This window comes from Eulemur rufifrons, chromosome 9 (assembly GCF_041146395.1).
Source record: "Eulemur rufifrons isolate Redbay chromosome 9, OSU_ERuf_1, whole genome shotgun sequence".
In the NCBI taxonomy this organism is placed as follows: Eukaryota; Metazoa; Chordata; class Mammalia; order Primates; family Lemuridae; genus Eulemur; species Eulemur rufifrons.
Window position 1 is genome coordinate 51,108,490 of NC_090991.1, and position 25,025 is coordinate 51,133,514.

Below are 25,025 nucleotides of genomic sequence, written 5' to 3' on the forward strand. Positions count from 1 at the left end.
AAAGTTTGGACTTTGGGGATCTGTTAATCCCACTGCCTCCTCCCCCTGCCACCTCTGCCTACAGTGAGGGAAGGCAGGGGCAGGAGCTGGCCTGGGTACAGCCCCTGCCGCGTATCTACACGTCCTATGTACACCTGCGGGGAGGGGGCCACACACTGCCTCCTCCAGCCTCAGCGCCAGGACAGCACGGCAGGTGGCAAGAGGCATTCCCTTGGCACAGGGACTTGAGACACAGGTCGGGGGGCACAGAGGAAGCACCCTAGAAGCCCTGCTACTCCCTCCTCCTTCTTGAGGAGAAAGCTCTTACCAGGGTCCCTGTGCAGGGGGCAGGGCTGTCGGTCAGATCACACACTGGGGAGGCCTTTGCCTGAGGCGCAGCAGAGTCCCCTCAGCTAGTCAGGTTCTGACAAGTCCCCTCAGCTCTCGCCATGGGGCTGCCCCACAAGAACTGTGGTGCTGACAGCCACTGGCTTGGAGCAGCAGGAAGGAGCCCTGCTAGGGAGGGGCACTCCAGCTGGACCAGCCCTCTGCCTGTCCCCAGGGTGGCAGGGGTTTCTTCCGCGCCGGAGCAAGGGCAGTGGGCACTGCCGAAGGGCCATAGGACATGTAGCTCAATCCAGCATGGCGTCCAGCTGGTCAGCCAGGGCGTCAAACATGGTGCTGATGTCATCCAGAATATGCTTGGTGGAGGTGCCGGGGGTGCTGCAGCAGGGGAAGGACTCGATCAGATCAGATCAGCTCTGATCAGCTCGGGGCCCACACCCTGCTGGCCCTGGGGAAGGGAGCTGTCACCGAGCCCCTGTGTTGGTGCCAAATACTTTGTGCCATCTTCTCTTACTTTCAAAACCTCCCAAGGGAGTTACCGTCCCTTATGGACGCGTTCACATGCCTCTAAATGGCAGTCACTGGGATTCTCTCAAGGTCAGATTTGGGTGCCTCCAGCACCTGGGGTCCTCCCTAGCCCAAGGCTCTGCCTTCAGTGTCCCCTCCAACATCCCCAGGAGCCTTGCGAGCTATTCCTACACCCGGCCTTCTCTTCCTCCCCACCCAGCCCCCTCACCCGTCTCGGTCCTCGGCACCAATGCTCTTCTCCGCAGCCCTCAGTGCAGCTGCCAGGGATGAGCTGGTCTGTTCCAGTCTCTGCTGAGCCCGGCCTGGGCCCACAGCCCCAGCGCTCTCCGGCCTCGGAGGAGGCACTGGGCGGGGTCCGAGCCGGGGAGCCAGCTTAGGGCCAGAAAAAGCCAGCTGGGTACAGGCCACAGACACGGGCTTCGGGGTTGTTCCTGCAGAGACAAAAAGGTCAGCTTGGGACTCTGCTGGGCCGGACATAACCCTGCAGACGGTGCCCCCTCCCTGCAGGCCTGGGCCCTCACCTGTGCCAGGCACCTTGATGAAGGCAGCGGGGGCAGCCGGGGGCTCCGTCTCCCCATTCCACCGACTGCCTGCTGAGTTTTCCAGACCTGGCCCAGGGCAGAGGGGCATGGGGGGCATGGGGGGCTGCATTGTGGGGCTGGGAGGATGGGGGGCCACAGCTCCTTGAGGTGGAAGGTTGCTGGGCTTGGGCTGGGGAGGACTGGGAGAAGCAGAGGAAGGGGATTCGCTGGGAGCCTGGGAGGCCAGGGGGACAGTGGGGCCAGGTGTGGCGCTGGCCACTCCGAAGGCCAGCAGTGCTGTTTGCAGCGGCTCTCTCTCCCGGCATTTGGGCCTGCGCTTGACAGTGTCTGACTCTGTGAGGTTGAAATCCAGGCTGGGTGTCACAGGCGTCTCCCGGGGTGGGGGGCCAGCTGGCTTCGGCCGCTGTTTGATGGTCAGGTTCCCCTCCTCTGCAAACGGCAGCCCTTCCCCTGAGCTGCCCCGAGATGGGGGTGTCCCCTCAGGGCCTGGCTCCTCCTCCTCCTCCGTGTCTGACACCGGGCCAGCGGGGGCAGGCGGGCCAGGGGGCTCAGTGGGGCCAGTTGGTTCACTCAGTGTTCGTCTTCGAGGCCCTGCAGCCGCATCCTTGGTCCCTGGGCTCCCATCGAGTGTAGGTGGCTCCGGGGTGGGGCCAGAGACAGAGCTGAGGCGCTTGGGGGGTGGGGGCGGGGGGCCTTTGCGTCGGGCCCGAAGGGCAAAGGACTGGCTGCGGGGAGCCCCTCGAGTTGGGGTCGGGCTAGGACTGGTCCGGGCGAGGGCACTGCGTCCCGGTCGCCGGGTAAGGGTGGCATAACTGCCCAAGGTGCTGCCCACTGGCCCTTCGGCTTCTCCCTCACCTTCCCCCTCGGTGGGGCCTGAGCGGCTCAGGCTGTGGGACCGGCGCTTGGGCCGAGGCGGGTCTGGAAGGGTGGGAGGGGTGGCAGGGGGGCCGGCCAAGTAGGAGAAGGCCCGGGGCGCACCAGATGGCCCTGGGGCTGGGCTGGAGGGTGAGCCCTGGGGGTACATAAAAACATAAGGGGGAGGTCCTTGGCCTGGAAGTGGGGAACAAAGCTTGGGGGGCCGCTCTGTGCCCTCTGGAAGGTTCCTCTCCTGTGGGGTGCTGGAGTCTCCACCATTGGGCTGGGGAGCAGGCTGTTCCTGCGAGTGACCAGACCCCCGTGAGCGTGCCCCGATGCTCTCCTGGCTGGGGGAGCGGGCAGGGGGCAGGGGGAGTGGCTCAGGGCCACCCCCTGCCATGGCTGCCTGTAGCTCTGGGCTCAGCTCGCTGCCCTGAAAGGTCCGGAGACGTGGGCCAGCTGCAGCTGGAGCCTCCCCATTCTCCAGCCCCTCGATGGCCATCAGCTCTGGACCCCTGGCCAGCTGGCGGCCGCCTTCACCTAGGGCCTCCCCCTGCAGCAGGCCCCGCCGAAGCTCCGCCAGCCGCTTCACCCCCAGCATGAGCTTCTTCTGATGCCCTGAGAGGGGTGGATGGAAGCAGCAAGGTTAGCTAGGCCTGGAAAGGGTCACCCAGGTCACCACTGGACCCCACTCTCTCTTCTCTTGGAGATCCCCGGAGGCATGTGAGGCCCAGCCACAAAGCCTCCAGGCAGGCTCACCAAGCTTGTTGACACCGATCTCCTGCAGCTCCTCCCAGGTGAGGTCGGCCACCAGCCCCATGGAGTCGTAGCCACTGCTCACCAGCTGTTTGTGATACTGTGGCAGCCCCAGCGCACACAGCCATTCCAGCAAGTCCGTCTGGAAGAGTGCCAGCATTGAGAACTGGCTCCCTGCCATCCTCTGCCCCCAGGCCAGAAAGGGAAAGACACCACACAGCACAGCTGAGGGCGAGAGTCCGTGCCACCACCGGCCACCTACTCACTGGGATGTAGCTGGGCAGCCACTCAGCGATACTGAGCTGAGCGATTTCCGAGGCGATCTTCTTCCTGTGCCCAGGCTTGGTCACCCCAATGGCTGTCAGGTCCTGCCACACAGAGTCTGGCCATTAGGGCCCCTCCTCTGCCCACTGGGCCCTCCCTGTCCTCCCCAGCTGTAGCACCTACCTCAGGCGTCATGCGACTGATGGTTGGCACGTCATAGCCAGCCTGCAGAAAGTGGGCAGTGTAGCCCTCCAGCTGGAACTCGCTCAGCCAGTTATGAATGGCTTGTGCATCCTGGTGGGGGAGGAAAGCAGGCAGACTTAGCATGAGCTGAGCCAAAGCCCCTGCCTCCCCCAGGGACTTCAGTCCATACAAAGGCCCTCCAGTCTCCCCTGAGGCCCAGAGCGCACTCCCCAGTGCAGGTCACACCTTCCCCTCCAGCAGCTGTTCTGGCCTCACGTCCTGGGTGAAGATCTGCTCCCCAGAGCGGTAGTTGGCCAGAGGGCGGTGGCTCAGGTTGTCTTCGAGGGGGGACAGAAATGGAATTGGAAGTGGCAGGAGGAAGGGGTGCCAAGCCCTCAGCCTCCCCACCTGCACCTCTCCTAGCAGCCCAGGTTCTAGTTACCCTTCCTACCTGCCAGGGACGGGGGGTGCAGTCCTGGCAGTACATGGTCCTCCCCGGCAGAGGGCAGTGGCTGGAGAGGAGGAAGGAGGCAACTTAGCATTTGGGGAACTGGCAAGTGGGCGTTGGGCCCTGCCCTGGAACCAGTGTCCCCTCCTTCCTACCTGGGCATTCTCAATCAGAAGGCCAGTGCTGTGGCCATTGGTGCCCTCAGAACTCTGTCCGCTGCCAGCGCTGCGGATGCTGCCCACACTGCCCTCACTGCCCACGCTATTCCTGTCACCTGCTGCAGGGGGCAGAAGCAAAGGGGTCAGAGCCCCAGGTGGCACTGCCAACAGCTGACTGGCAGCTTACCCAAGCCTGACGCCCACACCAGTGCCCAGCGCTGTACTCTGGGAGGATGTACCTGGGCTGTCTGGGCTAAGGCCCATCCGAGGGAGCTGGCCATAGGTAAGAGGGTGCAGGGGGTCTTCGGCAGGAGGCTGTGGTGTCCGGGAGAAGCCTGGACGCAGAGGGGTGGGCACAGAGGGGAGGCGGGGCACAGAGACGCCCACTCGCTTACTGACCACCTCGACGATGCCTGGGGGAAAGTAGCCCACACGGTCTGTGCCCCTTTGGCTCTCATGGATGTGGCCCTTCCAGCGGCCATCGGGGTGTTGCTCAAGCACCTGCAATGGGGTGGGGAGGGGATGGTCACTCCCAGCACTAAGCAAGGGGCAAGCAGCTGTCCCTGCAGCCAGGCCAGCAGCTCTGGTCCAGCTCTCCCCTATCTCCAAGCAGCTGGCCTCTGATGCCCAAACTGGCCCAAGTTCTGCCCCTGTTGCCAGTATCCACCACAGTCCCTACTGTGCCTCCAGGGCCAGCCTGTAGTCAAACCCCAGCTCCGCTACTTGCTAGCCGTGAGACCTTGGCCAAGTCACTTTCATTTCTCTAACTTTAGTTTAACTTCTCAACTTTGTCATTTCTAAAACAGAATTGGTAATAGCACTACCTTCTCAGATTTTGGAAAGAATTAAATGAGAGTGCATACAAAGACCTTAGCCCAGGGCCTGACAACACAGTAGGTGCCCAAGTAAGTAACAGCAATCATTTGTATCGGCAAAGGAATGCCGGCACGGGTCCCTCACCGTGATGACATCCCCTGCCCGGACATTGAGAGCAGTGGGATCATGAAGATTCCAGAAATCCTTGAGCGCTCGCACCTTCAGGATCCCTGAGGCCTCTAAGAGAAGGGTGGGCAGGTGTCACCTAAGGGTCCTCTACCCAACCCTCCCCTCCACATCCGGGTACCTACTGGAGCGCCTCCAGGCCCCCAGGAGGGGTCTCCTCCCCTGCACTCACCTCGCAGTAGCTGCTTGATTTCCCGGCTGGCCTGGGAGGTGGTGAACTGATTCACGATGTCCAGTGCCGTCTGGTTATACGTGTTCCGGATGTTCACGTCCACTCCTCCCTGGGTGCACAGTGCCGCCTGAGCATGCACTGAGCACTCTGCCTATCGTCTTTCAACTACCCAGGAGGTAGGTACTATTATCATTTTCAGATTTTACAACTGAAGAAATGGAAGCCCAGGGACCAGGTCAAGGATGAGCTCTAGGTCACTCAGCTAGTAAGAGGCAGACCTGAGGTTCAAACCAGGTTGGTCTGCTCTGAAGCCACACGGCCTTGGCACCACTCAAAAGGAAGTCAGGCCCCTTCTCCAACACCCATGCAAAAACCATGCGAGTGGTACAGTCCTCCCTCCCGCGCCTCCCTAGCCGGTCGGGGCACACAGCAGAGGCTCCCGTGTACACCTGTGGGGTGACCAAGTGCCCACACCCACCTCCAGGAGCAGCCGTACCACCTCGGTCTTGCCATACAGCGCGGCCTCGTGGAGTGCCGTGCCTGTCTTGGTCTGGCGGTTGATCTCAATCCCGGCTCTCAGGAGCTGCCTGTGGCAGGAGAAGGGGTCGTGGGGTCGTGGGGGCTGGGGCAGGAGGGAAAGGTGCCTGCCAGGGGCTGGGGGGCTGGGAGCAAGGGTGAAGAGGGTGGCAGGGGAGAGTGCCGAGGGGCACTGACAGTCCCCCACAAAGGGGATGAGGAAGTAGGGGGACACCAGGGATACCTGATGACTTCTCTGTGGCCATTCTTGGCAGCCAAGTGCAGGGGTGTGGTGTAGTTAGGGTCACATGGGTCCTTGGCCTCACCCTCCAGCAGCGCCACACACAAGTGGCTATTCAGAAGCAGCTGGGCCACCTGCAGCACCCAGCACCCAGTTAGGGTCTCCTCCCGCGACCCCATAGACGTCCAGGACCCAGCACCCCAGGGCTGTGGGCCTCACCTTGAGCCTCCCAAATTCACAGGCCAGATCTAGTGGCGTCTTCTTGGCCTTGTTGACCAGGCACGGGTTGGACTGATGCTGGAGGAGCATTTCTGACTGGGGTGGGGGGAACCGAGTGAGGGCCTGGCCTGCCCGGCACCTGCCCCCAGGTCCCCGTGGGCAGGCTCACATACCACCTCGTAGTGTCCGTACTGCGCAGCCAGGTGCAGAGGGATCTGCCCGTCCAGCGAGGCGGCATTGACGGCTGCAGAGGCCCGCAGCAGCAGCCTCACCGGCTCCAGCCGGCCCTGCCAGGCCGCGTAGTGCAGTGGGCGCATGCCTGGCAGGAGGGAAGGGGCTTCTGAGAGAGGTTCTGGGATGGTGTTAAGTGGGGGACTGAGCAGAGCACAGAGCCACAGCTGAGAGGACAGACAGCCTGAGGGTATGTGACTCTGGGCTCGCCCAGGTGTGGTCAGGAAGCGGTCTGGCTATACGGGGCTAAAGCCAGAGTCCCACTGTGCCAGCCATGGATAATCTGGTGACCCTAGGACAGCGATGTAAGTAACCTCTGTGAGCTTCCAACTCTCCATCTGAATAACGGGACAATAGCACTACCCCCATCCCAGAAGGCTACGAAATTAGAGAGGGAAAAGCCACCTACAAGCCCAGAGAAGCTACACAGACATCTGTCAGCACTGCTACCTTGTAACAGGAGTGAGCTCTGATCACAGGGTCTGGGCAGGGCCTCTACCTGCCTGGGCAGGGGGCCCACTGGGGTCTCACCATTGCTGTCCTTGATGTCAACGGTGGCCTGTGCCTCCAGCAGCAAGGCTATGAGCTCCAGGCTGCCCCCCAAGGCAGCATGGTGGAGAGCAGAGAATCTGGTGTCGGGGACACAAAGTAGGGGGTATCAGTGAACGGTCCCCCACCCCCAAACCCTGGTCTTCCACACTCGCACCCTTCCTGGGGGCTGGCAGGGATGGGCTACTCGCCCCCCTCCCCACCCCTGCCAGCCCTGCCGTGGGAGCGCGGCAGCCGGGCCACAGCATGAAAGGGCCCAGTGTCTGGGCTGAGAGGCCTGTTTGTCTGGCCTCCCCCCGAGCCGGCCCAGGGGAGGGGGCCGTGGGAGCAGGAGCCCGAGGGTTCCTACCCTTCAGGGAGAAAAGGGGGCCCAGCAGGAATCTGACCCAAGAAGGCCCCTAGGAGAGGCACCAGGGCCCCCCTCCCCACCCCCCACTCAGGGTAAGTCCACAGGCAGGAAGGTGGGCAGGACCCAGAGCTCTCAGCAAATACACTTCAGGGCCAAGTCTGAGAGAAGGGGTTCTGGGCCTCGGGCCTTTCCCCTGGCCCCTCCCCAGGGTTCCACTCACCCGTCGGCATCCTGGTAGTTGACGTTCAGCCTCTTCGTGGAGCCCAGGAGTTCTGGGGGTCAGGGCAGGAGGCAACAGGCACATCAGGTGACTTGTTCTCACCCAGCGTTCCCTCCCCCCATCTCTCAAAGCCTGCTGACCTCTTGGTGTGCAGGAAAGCACCTGCCCCATGGCCTTTAACCGGTCCTGTCCCTGTGGCTCCTACCCTGGCCCACCGGCCTGTCAGCTTGAAGGCAGGGAGCTGCTGCAGCAGTGGCCTGGCTTCCCGGGCCCCGGCCTCGCTTGTTTATAGAGCCAAAGGGGGGGGTCTGGCATGATGTGCCCTCAGCGGACAGGCCCACGGAGCGCATGGTTAGCATTCCTGCCTGAAAGGGCCAGGGAGCAAGTCACATTGTCCTACTGGGCCCAGCAGGGTGAAGAGAAAGGAGGAGGCACTAGGTATTCAAGAGGAGGACTTATGCCGACTGAAGGGCCACAGTGCCAGCCCTGGTGGGGCATCCCTCAGTGGAACATGGTGGGGAAGGTGGCATCAGACAGACCTACACCTCACTCTGGCTCTGCCAGGTGCCAGCTGTGTGGCCTTGAGCAGATCATTTAACCTCTCAGGCTCAGTGTCCTCATCTATAAAATGGGTTGATCACAGAACCTGCCCACAGAGGCTGTGAGTACAGTGCTCGACCTTGTCAGCATGCAAAGATGGGAGCTGTCACCACCTAGCCCTCCTTATGTGTTGGCCAATACTATCATGATGTCTTCCCTCCAACAACAGCTGGCACAGTCCCCCACTCTCCCCCTGGATCTCGGCGGGTTCTCAGCCTGCCTGAGGAGTAACTGCGGGCTCTGCACCCACAGGCTATGAGCTGAGCTGTCCGTGCCCTGGGCACGTGCCTCTGCTGGCTGGTGGCACCCCTCTCAGGGGCAGGGTTTATGCAGGTGTGCTCCCTGCGCGAGCCCGGGCACTGGTGGGGGCGGTCCTTGAAGCAATGGGGAGGGGAAGGGGAAGGCCTGTCTTTGCGGCCCCTGCTTCCCGCTGGAACCCACCCCTGCTGGGAAGGAGGGGGCCTGGCTCGACCCAGGCTGGGCACAGCGCCAAGCATGCTGGCCCAGGCCTGCCCCCCAGGCTCTGGTGGGCCCCTGAATATCGCGGTAGCCTGGGCAAGACAGAGCCTCATTCCAGCAGGGAGGGACCAACCCCGCAATGGGGAACATGAGACGGGGAGCCAAAGGACACTACGCAAAAAAGGCAAATACAGAGCCAAGGAGGGACAGATGAGCTGATGCTGTTGGGGCCACTGGGAAGAAACACACACCTCCCAGTTTCTCTCCAGCCCTCTTGGAAAGTCCTTGTCACACAGAACCATTTGGGGCAGTGGAAAGAACAGGGGCCCTAGAAGGAGGAAATGCATGATGCAAATGCTCACTCTGCCTCTCTGGCTGTGTGACCTTGGCCAGTTGTGGTACCTCTCTGAGCCTCAGTAAAGACGAGGTCAGCAGGGAAGAGACTAAGAAAGTCCTTCATCCCACCCACCCTTCCACCAGCCTGGACAGTTTGGGATGGGGCAGCTGGGTGTCGGGATGCAGCCCCTCCAGGGAGGGACAGGAACAGGCATAGGCCTGGGCGGCTCCGTTATTTCCAGAACAATGGCCGGAAAGGCAGTGGGGGAGAGGTTCAGAGTGACTGGGCTGGGGACCTCGGCAGGAGGGTGGAGGTCCTGGTTCCTGGCAGTGGTTCCAGGCACTTCTGCTACAGCATAACCTTCCTCCTGGGCCTGGCGCTGGGGGTGGAAGGGTCACTCCTGACTTAGGCTCTAGGGCACAGGATGTGAGCTCAGCCGGCCACCCCAGCCCACTCTATTTCCTCTGGCCAAAGAAGGAGACTGCTCGGGGAAAGGGAGCGGGGAAGAGGGAGGGGCCGGGGCAGGGCAGGGCTGCCGCACCCCTTCCTCCCACCACCTGCTCCCCAAAGAGGACCTGGGAGGGGGGCAGGGAATGCCAGCAGACATCAAATGGAGGAGGCTGAGAGAGCACCTGCCTCCCCTCTGCTCTCTTTTTGGATAGCAAGAAGCTCCAGCTACCCTCCCCAAAGGAAAAAGGGGAGTCCTGACACCTCCCTTCCAGCAGTTTCCGCTGCCTCTCTGTGGTATGGAGGAGTTCCCAGCCCCACTTCTGGGAACTGCATTAGAATCACCTGGAGAACATTCTAATTTGCAGCGTCCCAGGCCCTCTGTGATTGATTCTAATTCTGGGGGGAGTCCAGGGAGTCTGAACTTTTAGAACAATGGCCAGGTGGGTGCAGCAGTGCATGCCTGGAGTCCCAGCGACTTGGGAGGCCAAGGCGGGAGGATCGCTTGAGCCCAGGACTTTGAGACCAGCCTGGGCAACATAGTAAGACCATGTCTCTTTTTTTTTTTTTTTTTTTTTTTTTTGAGACAGAGTCTCACTCTGTTGCCCAGGCTAGAGTGAGTGCCGTGGCGTCAGCCTAGCTCACAGCAACCTCAAACTCCTGAGCTCAAGCGATCCTCCTGTCTCAGCCTCCCGAGTAGCTGGGACTACAGGCATGCACCACCATGCCCGGCTAATTTTTTCTATATATATTTTTAGCTGTCCATATAATTTCTTTCTATTTTTAGTAGAGATGGGGTCTCACTCTTGCTCAGGCTGGTCTCAAACTCCTGAGCTCAAACGATCCGCCCACCTCGGCCTCCCAGAGTGCTAGGATTACAGGCGTGAGCCACCGCGCCCGGCCAAGACCATGTCTCTTAAAAATAAATCAACAAATAAAAAATAAAAGAACAATCCCTAGGTAATTCTGACCTAGGTAATCTCAGGGTAATTTTGGGGGCAGCCAAGTGTGGAGCACAGGTCACAGCTTTGCTTCTGATCTGCCACACAATGGCTATGTGACTTTGGGCAAGTCACTAACCCTCTCTGAGCGTCACTTTCCTTATCTGTAGAACAGATATAGAAATACTTATCTCCCAGGGAAGTCAGGAGATCATAACATTTCATAAACTGTAAGGTTTGTGAATGTCACCTTGTGATCTCACTTTTGTCACCAGCTTCTCCAGCTCCTCAAAGGACTGGGAGGAGAGGCACGGTGCCAGGCCCTAGTCACACTGCCTGTACCTGCACCCTGTGCAGGGTGTATTTTCCCCTTTGGGGCTCAAGGCAGGGACCTGTTCACCCACAGATGTTTCCCACTGGGCACAGGGGACCCTGGAGCTGAGGAGCCCAGCTGTGAAGTTCCCGCCACCAGCCTCCAGACCTGTTCCCCGCCCCCCCCACCCCCCACCGCCCACCCCCGCCTGCCCTCCCAAGTGCCTCACTTTGAGGCCCCAGGGCCGTGAGGCCAGCGGCCTGATCAAGGCCCCACTGGGCAGGTTGCCAAAAACAACACAGAGGAGATGGGGTAGTGGGAGTGGCTCCCACTCTTGGGCTTCAGGGCTCTCCCCTGGGACCTTCTTAGCACCTTCCCTGGTGTCCACTTCCCCAGGCTACAGAGACCACCCCCTACTGCTCCATCTCTCCATGCCCTGGGTCTCCCACCATGGTGTGCAAAAACCCTTCCTTCTGGAATGTCACATAGGTGTGGGTGGGGATAAAGGTCTTCGAGTACCCTGGGGGATTCCTTCCTGTGTACAGGGCCAAGGTCTGTCTTGGGGCTAGACCCCAGCACTCCAGAAAAGACCCTCCCATCCAGGAAACAACTCCTCCAGCCTCATTCTGATGGTAGAAACCACCTCCTGCCCCTGCTGGGCTGGGATCTCATGGAGATAAGACAACCCAGAAGTCTAGGCTCCCTGGGGGTCTCACCACAGAGGGACCCAAAAGATGGGCTCAGGTGTGGCCAGCTGTGCATGGAGCCGCCACAGCCCTGTCAGGACTACAGCTCCTAGGCTACGTGGAAACCTCTAGAAAATTAGCTTTGGCCACACATCCCCGAGGGGCAAATGCAGATCAGTTAGGGGAAGGGGGGTTTTATTTTATTTATTTATTTTTTATTTTTTTGAGATAGAGTCTTACTTTGTTGCCTGGGCTAGAGTGCCGTGGCGTCAGCTTAGCTCACAGCAACCTCAAAATCCTGGGCTCAAGCGATCCTCCTGCCTCAGCCTCCCGAGTAGCTGGGACTACAGGTGAGCTCCACCACACCCAGCTAATTTTTTCTATTTTTAGTTGCCCAGCTAATTTTTTTTCTGTTTTTAGTAGAGACGAGGTCTCACTCTTGCTCAGGCTGGTGTTGAACTCCTGACCTCAAGCAATCCTCCCGCCCCAGCCTCCCAGAGTGCTAGGATTACAGGCGTGAGCCACTGCATCCAGCTGGGAAGAGGAGTTTTAGCAAGTAGATAGTGTTGAACTTTTTTTTAAAGCAGTAGAATTCTCTTTATAAAAGATAACTTAATGGGGTGTCAGTAAGATAAGGCACAAACACAGAGATGCTGTGGTTGAAGCGTGTGTGTATGGGGTTGGGGGTGAGGATGGTGTTCTATCTATTCAGTCTTTCCCAGCCACTGCCAGAAACCCCCTGACTCCATAGAACACATGCAAAGCCACCTGCCTCAAGGCAACTCCAAGAGGGCAGGGATTTTGGTCTGTTTTGTTCACTGCTAAGGACCAGTGCTTAGAACAGAGCCTGGCACAAAATACGCACTCAATAAAAACGTGAATGAACGTACTTAAACCCTCTCACTCTGTAGCCAAGAAAACTTCAGCCCAGAGAGGTTAAGTGAGTTGCCTAAGGACACACAGTAAGGGGACCCAACTTCTCTGCCTTTCCCACAGAGGCACTTCTTGTCCAGAACAAGACAGTCCTCTCTCCTCGAGTATGCATATCACAATGACAACCCCTCCCCCAAGCCTCTATGGTCTGAACACTCGGGGAAGGGCCTCGGCTGGATGGTCACCCCACCAAGTACTCACTTGTTTTTGCAGCCTTGACCTTAGCCACCAGTTTCTGCACACCAGTTACATCTCCGTTCTTGACAGCGAGGATCAGGTCCTGTTCACGACCCATCCTGGCCCTTGGGCCGGGCTCTGGGTTGAGTCCAGGGCAGAGGCAGGCAAACTGGTCCAAGCCAAGGTGTCAGGGCGCCATGCCACAGCCCCCTGGAGAGCTCCTGGTCCTGGGGGAGCACGTCTGGTGTCCCAGGCAATGGGCTCCTTGTCAGGCGCTGATGGATATTCCCTCAAGGTGCTCCGTGAGCTGCCACCACAAGCAGGAAAGCCAGTCTCTGAGGGGGTGGAGGCTACGTGGAAATCTGGACGGATATCAGCTTGCAGCTTCCGACGGCCCCGGGATGGGCCGGGACTGGGCACGCCAATCTTCCCGGCTTGGCTGGGGAGCACCAATGCCCACCCAGAGAGCAGCCAGCATTCCCTTGGGCCTCAAGCAGCCGCGGTACACAAGTCTCAGGGGTCTGGAAAAGGCACAGTGCCTCTGTTGAAGCCTGGGCAACAGTCTGCAAGGGTCTCAGCAGTAGGGCAGAGGACGAGCAGGACAGGAGCTCCAGGGAGCCCCCAAGCCACCCTAGCTGCCCCTGGGAGTCAAGGGAGGGCCTGAGCCACTCAAAGTCGGGAGGAAGCCGTCATGCAGAGAGGAGTTTGTGGAGTGGGGAGGTGGTGTTCTGGGAGGGGGAGGCTGAGTCACTGGGGCCCTAAGGCACCTGGCAGCACCTCCACGTTGGGCAGGAGGGGCCCTGGCAGCACGACACACTGGGGCAGGCCAGGCCAGCACCCTGTTCTCCACAGCCCCAGGCTCCAACACCCACAGACAACTGGCGGGCCAGGAGGTTGGGCCTGGGAGGGTCAGGCACAGGCAGGCGGGCAGGGGTCACTCCCTGTCAAAGGCGCCTGCCCCCACACTACTCCCTAGCTCGGCTTTACTTTACTAGCTGGATGCCCTAGCCCCAGGGCTCTTTATGATTGAAGGCATGGAATGGGGAGCTTATGGACCCCCATTTCTGCTTACTGGAGAGGGACGCTTTACAGCACCTGTTCCTGACCCATCCTCACCCCTTGCGTGGAGCAGCTGGGCAGAGAACAGAGACAGAGCTGGGGCATTGCTGACAAAAGGGGCTCCCGGGCCCCCCGAGAAGCTTGAACCTGAAGCCCAGACCCTCGACTTCACTGCAGAAAAGCTTACGTCAGTTCCTCGGTGGCGGCGAATTTGTTGCCAGAGTCTTGTGGCATGAGACCCGTACAGGCCTGGGGCCCTGGCTGGGAACCCCTCACTCCCAAAACGTCCCAAGCTCAACCCAGAGGGCACTCCCCCTCATGGCCTGCGGCCGACACGAGGGGGGGCGCGCCTGGCAGCGCCTGGGGTCGGACTGGCTCCCCCGCCCCCCGGAATGCCCCTTCAGCGCCGCGCAACCCCCCAGCCCAGCCCAGCCCAGGCCGACCCGGGAACAAAGCGGCAGGAGGAATCGGAGGGCCAAGCGCCGGAGGTACAGATGCGAAGGAAGGAAAAAGGGGGCGCGAGGAGGACGGAAGGAGCGCAGAGATGGAGGCGCCCGCCAATCCCGCAAAAAAAGTTAGTTTGTGCCCGCCCTTAAGGGTGCTGACCCCCAGTTCAGGTCCCGCAGTCTCACCTCGCCCGGCCGTCCCGCCGGGGGTCCGGCTGGCCCTGCTCGGTCCCTGGCACTCAGGACGGTGACTCCCACGGTCCCCCACCCCCTTCTCCTTCTCCTTTTCCAAGGCCGGCTCGGCGCCTCCCGCAGGAAATCCCGCCCCTCCCCCCTCCCTCCCGCCGGATCGGGAGAGAAGGGACGGTCCCGGCCGCGCAGTCCGGCTGTCAGTCAGCGCCTGCGGCTCCGCCCCCACCGCGACGGGCCCCGCCCCTACCGCGCCAGTCCAGACCGGGGGCGCGGGCCGGATCAGCGCATGCGCCCAGGTGAAACGGAGCGTGGAGGGTGTGAGTTCGCGCTCTCAGTCCAGGTTGTGGAGCTGAGGCGACCTGGGGCTCTGGAGTCGAGACTCAAGGGCGAGATACCGTGGGTGTGACTGGGTGGCAGAGAAGATGTGATGTGAAGGGATTTGGCAACCAAGACCCAGGGACTCCGCTTGAGTAACCCCCTTCCTCTCTGCCCTTCGCCCTTCTCGGGACTCCCGCAGCAATCTCCGCCCGCGGCCAGAGCGGCCGTCCCACGCCGCGGGCCGGGGCAATAGTGCCACCTAGCGGACGGCATCGGAGCGGCTCGCGTGGCGGCAAGGGGACCCCAGCCTCCAGGAGGTGCTAATGGAGGGTTGCGGTGGCTCTTCAGCACCGTCGTGGGCCGGACAGCGCCTCCCACCGCCGGCCTTCGAAACCAGTCCTCGGAGCCACTTGGAAGGGACTCAGACGAAGACCCTGACGGAACTCCGAACATCCCCGGACCGCACCTCACAGCCCCCCGGGCGGCCTTAAGTTTGCAGAGCTGGAATTTGGGGGCCCTTCTTCCTCCTTGCCCAGCCCGGGCGGCGGAGGGTACGGCCACACATTTCACTATTCATACTACGCTCACAGACGTCCAGTCCTCAACTTCTATGAGGGAGGAGCCCAGAGAAGGGCTGGGGACAGGAGAGGGAGCTCCTGCACGTTCAGAAATCTGCAAACTCCCAGCCCCCGGAATCGAGGCACACGTCACTGGCAGGCGCTAGGACCCAGGACGGCAGAAGGGCGGAAAGCCGGTGGGTGGGTAGGGGGACTTCAAGAGTTAGGGTCCGAGCCGCGGGCGCTAGGGCCGCGCGGATTCCGGTGGTGGGCGGGGCTTAGGCGGAGCGCGCGCAGCCGCAGACGGCAGCCAGATGGAGCCCGAACCCGACCCGGCGATCGTGGAGATTCCCGCGGGGCGCGTGCTCAGGTGTGGCGCGGCCCTGGGCGGCGTGGGCGGGGTGAGCGGTGGGTAGGGAGACCGGGGTCCGGAAGCAGGCAGGTGGCCTCGACGCGCGGCGCTGACCCTGTCTCCCCTTCTCCTCCAGCGCCCGGGAGCTCCTCGCTGCCCGCTCGCGGCCCCAGAAGCTGCCCCAGCGCTCGCATGGCCCCAAGGACTTCCTCCCCGACGGCTCGGCGGCCCAGGCCGAGCGGCTGCGCCTGTGCCGGGAAGAGCTCTGGCAGCTGCTGGCCGAGGAGCGCGTGGAGCGCCTGTGAGAGGGGCGGGCCCGGGTCGGGGGCGGGTCTGGCAGGCGGGGCGGACGCACCCGGTAGACCTCTCCAGTAGACAGAGACGGACTCTTCCCCACTCCTCGCCAGGGGCAGCTTGGTGGCCGCCGAGTGGAGACCAGAAGAGGGTTTCGTGGAGTTAAAGTCTCCTGCGGTGAGCGGCAGGGCTCAGGGAAAGGGAACCCGCTTTCTCTGGCCCCCTATCGTCTGTGACACTTGCTGTGGGTCCCACACAGGGTAAATTCTGGCAGACCATGGGCTTCTCAGAGCAGGGCCTGCAGCGGCTTCACCCTGAAGAGGCACTGTATCTGCTGGAGTGTGTGAGTGGGGCCCGAGGAGGGTGGGGAAGGGGTTGGGACCGAGGAACGGGAAGAACACGTTTTTATTGGAGAAAAAGAATTCACAAGTGCGTTTTCAGAAAACTTACAACTGGACTTTCAGGGCAGGAGACAATACCATGCAGGGAGCAGGGATTCCAATCCAAATTAGTGGTGCTGCCCCACTTTCCTGGTTGTTCATATTCTTGTTCAGATGCTGGGAGGTGGAGCAGGGAGATATCAGAGCTGGGAAGTGTCCGTATTTGACTGTAGCACTGCACAGAGGGCCCACAAGCTGAGCTGCTGGCCCCCACTTCCAGGGTTCTATCCAGCTCTTCCACCAAGACCTGCCACTGTCTATCCAGGAAGCCTACCAGCTGCTGCTGAGCGAGGACACTGTCACTTTGCTGCAGTACCAGGTATCTGCTGCCCCCCTGCCCTCCACCAGAGGAGCCATCCACTGAGTACATGAGTACTGACAAGTACCTGTGAGGTTCCAGGCACAGTGTCACATGCTGGGGCAATAAGACAGACGGGAGCTGTGCTGTCGCCAGGCTTACATTGTATTGGTGGCAATTGGAAAATAAATAAGCAAATGAACTATTGACTTCACAGGGAACTCAGTGCTAAGTAGAAGGTAAGGTGGGGGAGGAGTAGTGGTAGAGATTGGGCTGTTGGTTCAGATGAGAAGAGATAGAGGCTTAGCCCAGGCTGGGGATGGGTGGAACTGCTGTGTGTGAAAAGAGATGGATGAATCTCAGACATATTTTGGAGAAAGAATGGATAAGTCTAGAGTGTGGGGAGAGGTCAAGGCTAAGGACATAAACGTAGCAGGGGTGGCATTTAAGCTACAGGGCTGTGTGGGAGTGCTGCCAGAGTAGAGGGCTGGGGCTGTCCATCCCAAGTAGGTTAGGGGGAATATAAGGAATGGAAATAAGCCAGGAGTAGTGGCACATGCTGGTTATCCCAGCTACTCGGGAGGCTGAGGCAGGAGGATTACTTAAGCCCAGGAGTTTGAGACTGCAGTGAGCTATGATCGACCCACTGCGCTCCAGCCCAGACAACAGAGGGAGACTCCATCTCTAAAAAAAATTAATAACAAACAAGGACAATAAACAGACTGAGGAGTGTCTGGTGATGCAGGAGAGAAACCAAAGTGGCACCATGGAAGCCAAGAGAAGGTATTTCAAGGAGGAAATAGTGGTCACCTGTATTGAAGGCTGCTGAGAGATCAAGCAAGATGGGGGACACCCCTCAATGTGTCCCTCTGATATGGATACAGGGAGATAAGGATGAACTTGTGCCGCTTTACCAGTGACTTCCTGCCTGTGTCTATGGAGGTGTGAAGATGGGGCCATGTCCACCACTTTCTGCCATCTTTTTGTCCAAACCGTAGTTAGGAGCTTTTCACTCCATCAGTTTTAGTATCAAAATATTCTAATAGTCTAGGGCATAGTTTTTGTCTTTGTTCAACACTGTCAGCTTTTTGGGATTTGCATTAAAGTCAAGAAATTGCTAAATGTCATTTATGCCCAGAGTAAGGTAAGTGACGGGACAGGAATTCAGAGACTGAGATCTTACCCTGGGGATGGTGCTTACAGAGTGTGGTCCATCCAGTTCCAGGGTTTGGAATCTGGAGGTGTACAGGAAGGGCATGGAGGGCTGTGGGGAGGGGCTTGTGTTTGGACAGACTATTTGGTGTTTTCAAGAGTGGCCACCTGAGTTTCCGTTTGTTTTCTTTTGAGGTCTTCAGCCACCTGAAGAGACTGGGTTACGTGGTTCGACGATTCCAACAAAGGTAACGCCCTTTCCCTTTTTCCTTCCATCCATTCTAGTCCTGGGACCTGGCTGTCTAGTCCTAGGTAGAGTGGCCTCTCCCTAACTGGAACCCCTAGCTGGAGTGCAGCTCCCTGGACATGGACTGGGAGCCTCCGCTGGAAATGTTCTCTCGAGAACCATGTTGGGATGATCCAGATCATTGAACTTTATCCTGGGTAATCAAATTGAAACCTGTCTTCATGTAGTAACTGAGCACCTACACTCACAGAGAGCATTGAGATACAGGACTGGACCAGTGCCTGCACTTAGTAGGTGTGCGGGCAGATTTGTTGAATGCGTGCATGCGTGAAGGAATTTCCAATTGAGTAGGGTTTCACATGTCTTATGCTAGGTTAGATGCTTTTTCCTTTATCACCTTGGTAATCCAGCATTGTTAAGAGCCACAGAGACCTTCAGATTTGGTGTGGAAACTGGTAGAGCCTTTGCAGTTACACAGTATGTCATGAAAGCTCTAAAACAGGCACAGCCTTTGTTTCCTGAAAGAGGAATGTATCCTAAGGAAACAATCATGAATGTGTACAGTGGTTCACTCATGAGAATGATCAGCAGTGTTTATTGACCGCTTATTGGGTGCCAGGCCTTGTACTCAATGCTGAGGAACAAAATTGCTGCCCTCACAGAGCTTGCGTCTTGCAGTTGGTGGGGAGCTCCCACAAAGCACTGTACGTTGCAAAATCAGTGTACTTGGAGACAACATATGACTTCATTGATGGAGGCCTGCTCACACAAATTAGAGTTTATCCCTCAGAGCAGCTCTGACCGATGGAACTTTCTGTAGTAATGAAAACGTTTTGTGTCTATGCTGTCCAGTGTATGGAGCTTGAGCAACTGTGGGACTGAATCTTTAATTTTATTTAATTTTAATTGATTTAAATTTAACTTAAATTGCCACCTATGGCTAGTGGCTACTGTATTGAACAGTGCAACCGTACGTCCTTAAAAAATGCACTGTAGGGAAGGATGCTATAGTGTTAAGGGGCTGTGTCCACGATACATTATTGAGAGAAAAAAAAGATCACAAAGCAATGTGTTAGTACAATGCCATTTTTGTCAGAAAAAAATATACGGAGAGAGATTAGTCTGCATATGTATTTAAGAAACAAAAATGTTAACCTGGTTATCCAAGGTTTTTCTTTTCTTTTCTTTTCTTTTCTTTTTTTGAGACAGAGTCTTACTCTGTCACCCCAGGCAGAGTGCAGTGGCATCACCATGGCTCACTGCACCCTCAAACTCCTGGGCTCAAGTGATCCTCCTGCCTCAGCCTCCCGAGTAGCTGAGACTTATGGGCACCCGCCACGACACCTGGCTAATTTTTCTATTTTTAGTATAGATGGGGTCTTACTCTTCGCTCAGGCTGGTGTCGAACTCATGAGCTCAAGTGATCCTCCCACCTTGGCCTCTCAGAGTGCTAGGATTACAGGCATGAGCCACTGCACCCAGCCACAGTTTTTATTATTTTTTTGTTATTTTATTATTTTATTTTTCTCCATTTTCCAAGTTTTCTGGTTCCACTGGTTTTTCTTGCCAGTAGTTAGTCATTTATTGCTGGCTCTTCAGGAGCCCCAACTCCAGTGAGCCTCTGTTGAAAGGTGCTATTAGTAAGACCCAGCTGGGCCCCTGTGGCTGTGCCCATGTTCCCCCGATGCAGGTCTGTCTGGGGCCTTGGCCCTTGGGTATGCCTCGGATCCTGGCCCACTGACTGTCCCCTCGGCCCTTTCTCAACTATCCCACCTGAGTGCCAGGCTGAGGAGGTGGGTCTGTTGCCCACCCGCTGTTCTTACCCCACAGCTGTGTCCTGTCCCCTTATGAGAGGCAGCTTAACCTGGATGGCAGCACCCAGTGCCTGGAGGATAGGGATGGCAAGAGGAAGAGGAGGGGCTCCAGCTCTCGGTAATGCTCCCGGTCATGGCTACCCCCCAGGGAGTGCTGGTGTAAGGGACCTTGGAGAATATACAGGCTTAAGAGTGAGGCTTGCGCGGCTCCTGCGCAGGCTCAGGGAGATGTTTGCATGGGATGCGTGCACCTCAGCAATCAGGAGCAGATGTGCTGCTTTTCCTCCCACCTCCCTCAGGTCCAGTAATAAGAAGGCCAAGGCCCTGGAGAACTCCCTGCAACCAGAGAGTCTGGCAACTTCCAGCCCACCTCCCCGCAGCCAGAACAGCCGATGCCCAGAAGAGAAACCCCAGGAGTCAAGCCCCATAAAGGGCCTAGTGGGCCCATTTCACGTTTTGGGAGCCCTGGGTCCCTGCCCTGGCCTGGCCAGGGAGGGTGCAGAGTGCAGCCAGGAGAGCAGCCAAGTAGGGAATGGAGTCCAGGGGGCTCGGAAGCCGCGCTGGAACTTTGAGCAGATCTCCTTCCCCAACATGGCTTCCGACAGCCGCCACACCCTCCTGCTTGCCCCAGCCCCGGAGCTGCTCCCGGCCAACGTGGCTGGGCGGGAGACAGACGCTGAATCCTGGTGCCAGAAGCTGAACCAGCGGAAGGAGAAGCTATCCTGGCGGGAACAGGAGCAACAGGCAGAGGCCAGGCACTTCCGGGAGGACATAAATGCAGACCCTGAGGTGCAACGCTGCTCCAGCTGGCAGGAGTACAAGGAGCTGCTGCAGAGGCGGCACCTGCAGAGGAGCCAGGACCTCCCCCGACACCTGTGGGGCCAGCCTGTCACGCCCTTGCTGAAGCCCGGCCAGGCAGACTCTCCAGGTACCCCCTTACCCTGCCACACCCCCACTGGCCAATGGCAGCTGAGGAATCACAAGACTTGGGAAGGGGCATGGACGGACCAGGACTGGCTGAGGCTTAAGAAAGGTGTGGGAGGAGGAGGGCACTGTCCAATGGAGTGGAACCCACAAGGACAGTCAGTTGTCCGGGCAGCGGCCAGGACAGGGCCCGTGTTGGAAGGTTTAGAGATGGTGAGTCAGTGTCCCAGGAGAGGTGAGGAGGGGTGAAAACTACAGCCATGTCCTTAAAATCATAAACAAGGTGCATGTGGATGGCTCAGCCCCCCACTAGCTGTGGTCCCCTCTTCTCCCAACCCTGTTAGTTGGAACCATCTTGCGCTAACAGGATCATTCCAGGGTCCCTTACCACATCTAGGAGGTGTTATCTTGGCCAAATAAAAAGAAGGCTTACTGTCTGCTCTTAGTTTTAAGCACAGAGAACTAATAGGGTAAGAATAGTCTAAGTTAAATGTGTTAACAGATTCAGAATTACTTAAAATTATCATGGGAACTTGGCAGATTGTAGCTAACTAGGTTAGGTTTGCCAGATCAGTTAAATTGGACTTATAGATAAACAAGTAATTTTTCAGTATAAGTATTTTCCGAATATTGCATGGGACATACATATACTGAAAAAACTTGCTAAATCTGGCAATCCTAAACTAGATGCAGATTCAGAAGTGTCAAGGGAGTCTATAGATGCTTGCCTCTTCTTCCCAGCACCTTGTTTTCACTGTCCTTGTAGCCATGGTCCTTCAACGTATCTCTGTGCTGCAGACAACACACCTTGCTGATGGAGGTGCCCGGTAAGTTTCCAAGTAGTGCGTCTCCCAGGAGTTGGCAGCTGGGGTTTGGCTCCTGAAGTTGAGTGTGAGCTAGAGGATCAATCCAGAGACCCCAACCCACGTGCCTAGCTCTCAGTGACAGCTAACGTTCATATGTGTCTGGGGGCGAGGGAGAAATGATAGGTGGGTTTATCCCAAGGGTTTGGAGCCCTTTCCCTTGAGTGGAACCTCACAACCTCGGTTGCCCTGGATGAGGTTGCTTCCTGGAACTGGTGGAGGGGAAGGATGGAGTGGAAAGGAAAGGTGGGGGAGGAGAGTTGGTGTCCTGAGGTTTCTCACTCTCTTTGCAGACTGCTGGAGAGGTCTGGGGGCTTGGAAATCAGCTTTGATGTTTACCAGGCTGACGCCGTGGCCACCTTCCGAAAGAATAACCCTGGCAAACCTTATGCCCGGATGTGCATTAGTGGGTACGAAATGAGTAAGCACAACCTCCCACCCCCTGGCTGCTGCCAGTTCTCCTGTGACTCCGGTGGACCTTCTCTCCATCCCGGCCAGTGTGCCAATCCCTGAGAGGAAGCTGACGTCCAGAGAGGTTAAGTGATCTAAAAAAGGCCACACAGCCAGTTGGTGCTATGGAACCTAAGCTCCCCAACCCGTAGCTCCTCATTGCTGCCATTTTGAGGTAGTCTCTCTCCTATCCACTTTAGTCTCAGGCCTAGCCAGCAGAAGAGATATGGATTGGAGTGGATTGGAGAGATTTACAGGCTAAGAGTGGTGAGAACCTTACTCTTCCTTAGCCCCTGCCCAACCAAGGCTCATGCACTCTTGGAGAACCCATCAGGGCCATGTAGTCTGCGGACAAGAGAGCCTAGGGATCAGAATTCTTGCACCCCCAAATCCTGTCTTAAAATCTCCCTTCTCTGGGAGCTTTAGAGGGTCTGGGGTCTTAGAACTTGTGGGTGAGCTATGGCCAGGTCTCACTCTAACCCTTTTCCCTACAGATTTGATGAGCCTGTACCAGACCTCTGCAGCCTCAAGCGGTTGTCCTACCAGAGCGGTGATGTCCCTCTGATCTTTGCCCTGGTGGATCACGGTGACATCTCCTTCTACAGCTTCAGGGACTTCACATTGCCCAGGGATCTGGAGCACTGACCACACAGCTCTGTGGGGGATGGAGCTTGCTCTGGGGGACCTGGACTGTCTGTTCTCAGGGACCACCTCAGCTGCCTCCTGTACCCAGACTCTGACCTGTAGCTGCAGCGGCCAGTCTGGGCATTGGCCCTGGGTTTCTCATACTTGCAAGAAAGTCAAACTGTGCTCCCAGCCTTCCCTGGCCACTGCAGCGCTTCCAAGCTGGGGGCCTGAGATTGCTGCCTTGCAGTGACCCCTTTGGAACTCAGGACTAGATTTTAGAGACCCAGGAAGTGGGGCAGAAGAGAGGACTCTGTGCCTTTAATGAGAGGGTGCCTGCTTCGTGCCATAAAGCCAAAGCCATTAAAAATAGATCTCTTTTCTGCTGTGGCTGGACAACTCCCCTACCCCTCCATCCCATGGTCGGTGGAACTTCCCCCCTACTACTCGTGCGACCTTTGTCCACTCACAGGGAGAACCAGTTTCTCTGGTGCAGGACCAAAGAGTGAGGGAAGCCCCCCCCCCACCCCCCGTGGGTGGACAGGAAAGGGACCTGGGACCTTTCCAGGCTTCCTGCAGAGTACTCTGGAGGGAGGCTGGTGCTCTATCCGTCCTTGCCTGAGCGCAGCTGGGTCAGACTAGAAGGGTGGCCCAGAGGTCCGTGTCCGTGTGGCTTGAACCCCAGTGCTTTCAGGGGCCACCAGCAGCTATGCGGTCTCGGTCGGTCGATGGATCAGGTCGGTTCTCGCCCCAGGCCTCCACGCCCCTTCCGTTCTTGCCTCTTGTCACTCCAACCCCCTCCCTCGCTGGTGCTAAAAACTTAGGCAGTTGTTGCTGTCCCTCAGGACCTCGGGCCCCTGCCTGTTACCGCAGTGGACATGGAGGAGGTGGGGCCCGCCCCGAGGGAAGGCGTCTCGCTACGACGCCTGTCCCCAACGTGGGCCCCGAAACCTGGCCCTGCATCCACAGGTCGTCGTCTCTGGGCTGGGCTGAGCGCTCGAGGGAGGAGCTGGCCCGGTTACGCCCCTCTCTCGGCAGCTCGGGGGACTGGTGGGAGGGACGGCTCGCCTCTGGAGTCCGGCCTGGGAGGCGGCCCGGGGCAGCTGAGCATTCCGGGAACTATTTCCGCCTCCGGGAGGCGGCGGGACACTGGGCGCGCCGCGCCGTCCTGCGGCCAGGTGCGCGCAGGTGAGGCCCGGGGCGGGCCGGCAGCGCCTCGCGCGTATTCATGAAGGTCGCGGTCCCGCCCCCACGGTCCCGGGGGCCGCGGATTGGCCGGGGTGCGGCCGCCGCCCCCGAGGGCGCCCTCGCTGCGCTCCCGCCCCGTCGGCGCAGGGCCGGGGGCGGGGCCAGGCTGGGGGCGGGGCGCCGGGGGATCTGCGGCCGGGCCGGCTCGCCCTTTATGTAAATAGCGCGACTCCGCCCCGGGCTCGCCGCGCCGGAGGTGAGCAGGAAGGAGACCGCGGCCCAGCAGCCCGTGGGCTGGCGCGGCGGAACGAGCCCGGCAGGCGGCGGGCGCCGAGGGACGCCAAGGCCTCGGGCGGGGGCCGGCCCGGGAGTCCAGGTGAGGTGCGGACCGGACTCACCTAGCCTGGCCCGCCCCCTTGGGGCGCCCGCCACTGGGGGCAGGGAGGCAGGGGAGGGCAGAGACCCCTGGGCTTCCTGGCCCGGGCGGGGAGCGCTGCGCCCAAGTCCGCCCGCCTCGCCCTTGTCCCCGTCGCTCGGCACCTCCGAGAGAAAGACACCTGTAAGAAAGTGCCGCTAGGAACTTCTCTCGGCCTGACCCGCCCGCGATTATCGAACTTGGGTTTTGGGTTTGCACAATAGTGCTGGCTTTTGGGAACAGGGGAACAGGTGCCTGGCCCGGCTGGGTGCGGAGGCACCGCGGGCGCAGACTGGAGTCCCGGGGCCCACGTGCAAGGCGCCTGGCCGGCGAGACCGGTGGGAGAGTCCGGCGACGCGCGTCTCCCCTGACCCCTCTCCGCGAGCGGCGGCCGCAGCGTGTTAACCCGGCGGCTTAGCCCCTGTGCCTGCCATCTGGGCTCCCTCCCTGCCGGCCCTTTGTGCCTCCTAATCCCCGGACGCAGGAAGCCCGCGGGAGGGACTTAGGTCCGGGTCGGCTTTGGACACCTTTAGGCGACGGTGCTGAGACCCAGCCTGTTTTCCACGCTGACGGGTTGGGTTCGCGCTGTGGGACTTGGCGAGAAGTGGAACATTCTGTCTTGCCGAAGAAAGTGTGTCTTGGTTTGCTCTGGCTGGACGGTTGGTGAACACATTGGGCCTTGGCTGTGGGGAGAACTGACTGTAACCAGGGGAGCTGCGGTGTGGCCCTTTGAGGCTCTCACCTGAGACAGGTGAGCTTTGGGTGAGGAGGGCGGGGCTTAGACTCCGTACCTCTTCCCATGGGAATTCATGTGCCAATGGAGGCCGCCTTAACTCGGGCTCAGGGGACCTTCTGCAGGAGTTTGTAACTCAAGGTGCTGTCAGGCTGCGGAGACCTGAGCCTGGAGGAGGGCAGGGAGAGAACCCAGGTGGGAAGAGCAGA

General features: G+C 59.0%; 3 protein-coding genes across 6 annotated transcripts in view; 2 read left to right on the top strand and 1 right to left on the bottom strand.

Moving 5' to 3' along the window:
- Nucleotides 1-611: 611 nt before the first annotated feature.
- CASKIN2 (CASK interacting protein 2) lies at nucleotides 612-14,278 on the bottom strand. Of its 2 annotated transcripts, none has more exons than XM_069482845.1 (20): nucleotides 14,142-14,278; nucleotides 12,475-12,971; nucleotides 7,558-7,609; nucleotides 6,971-7,068; nucleotides 6,382-6,527; nucleotides 6,209-6,304; nucleotides 5,993-6,123; nucleotides 5,711-5,819; nucleotides 5,233-5,341; nucleotides 5,019-5,113; nucleotides 4,298-4,559; nucleotides 4,056-4,177; nucleotides 3,904-3,964; nucleotides 3,699-3,790; nucleotides 3,453-3,563; nucleotides 3,272-3,373; nucleotides 3,009-3,147; nucleotides 1,374-2,867; nucleotides 1,061-1,283; nucleotides 612-702 (listed from the first exon to the last, which is right to left on the bottom strand). In XM_069482845.1, the coding sequence occupies exons 2-20, from the start codon at nucleotides 12,566-12,568 to the stop codon at nucleotides 612-614; spliced, it is 3,627 nt and encodes a 1,208-aa protein (XP_069338946.1). In that variant the 5' UTR covers nucleotides 12,569-12,971; nucleotides 14,142-14,278. The 2 variants fall into 2 exon arrangements, with proteins under 2 accessions (XP_069338946.1, XP_069338947.1); XM_069482846.1 differs by having other exon boundaries at nucleotides 5,729-5,819; nucleotides 14,142-14,262.
- Nucleotides 14,279-15,336: 1,058 nt separating this feature from the next.
- TSEN54 (tRNA splicing endonuclease subunit 54) lies at nucleotides 15,337-22,562 on the top strand. The gene is made up of 11 exons (XM_069481706.1): nucleotides 15,337-15,392; nucleotides 15,511-15,675; nucleotides 15,782-15,845; nucleotides 15,928-16,011; nucleotides 16,329-16,427; nucleotides 17,754-17,806; nucleotides 19,636-19,737; nucleotides 19,919-20,547; nucleotides 21,310-21,370; nucleotides 21,700-21,816; nucleotides 22,351-22,562. Exons 1-11 carry the CDS (start codon nucleotides 15,337-15,339, stop codon nucleotides 22,499-22,501), a joined length of 1,581 nt encoding a protein of 526 aa, XP_069337807.1. The 3' UTR covers nucleotides 22,502-22,562.
- Nucleotides 22,563-23,915: 1,353 nt separating this feature from the next.
- LLGL2 (LLGL scribble cell polarity complex component 2) overlaps nucleotides 23,916-25,025 on the top strand; it is a 36,547-nt gene continuing 35,437 nt past the window's right edge. For 2 of the 3 annotated variants that reach the window (XM_069482849.1, XM_069482848.1), the window contains exon 1: nucleotides 23,920-24,044. The gene's annotated coding sequence lies outside the window, so the exon portion shown is untranslated. Of the gene's footprint in view, nucleotides 24,045-25,025 lie in introns of all 3 variants that reach the window. The other variant, XM_069482847.1, reaches the window with a different exon arrangement.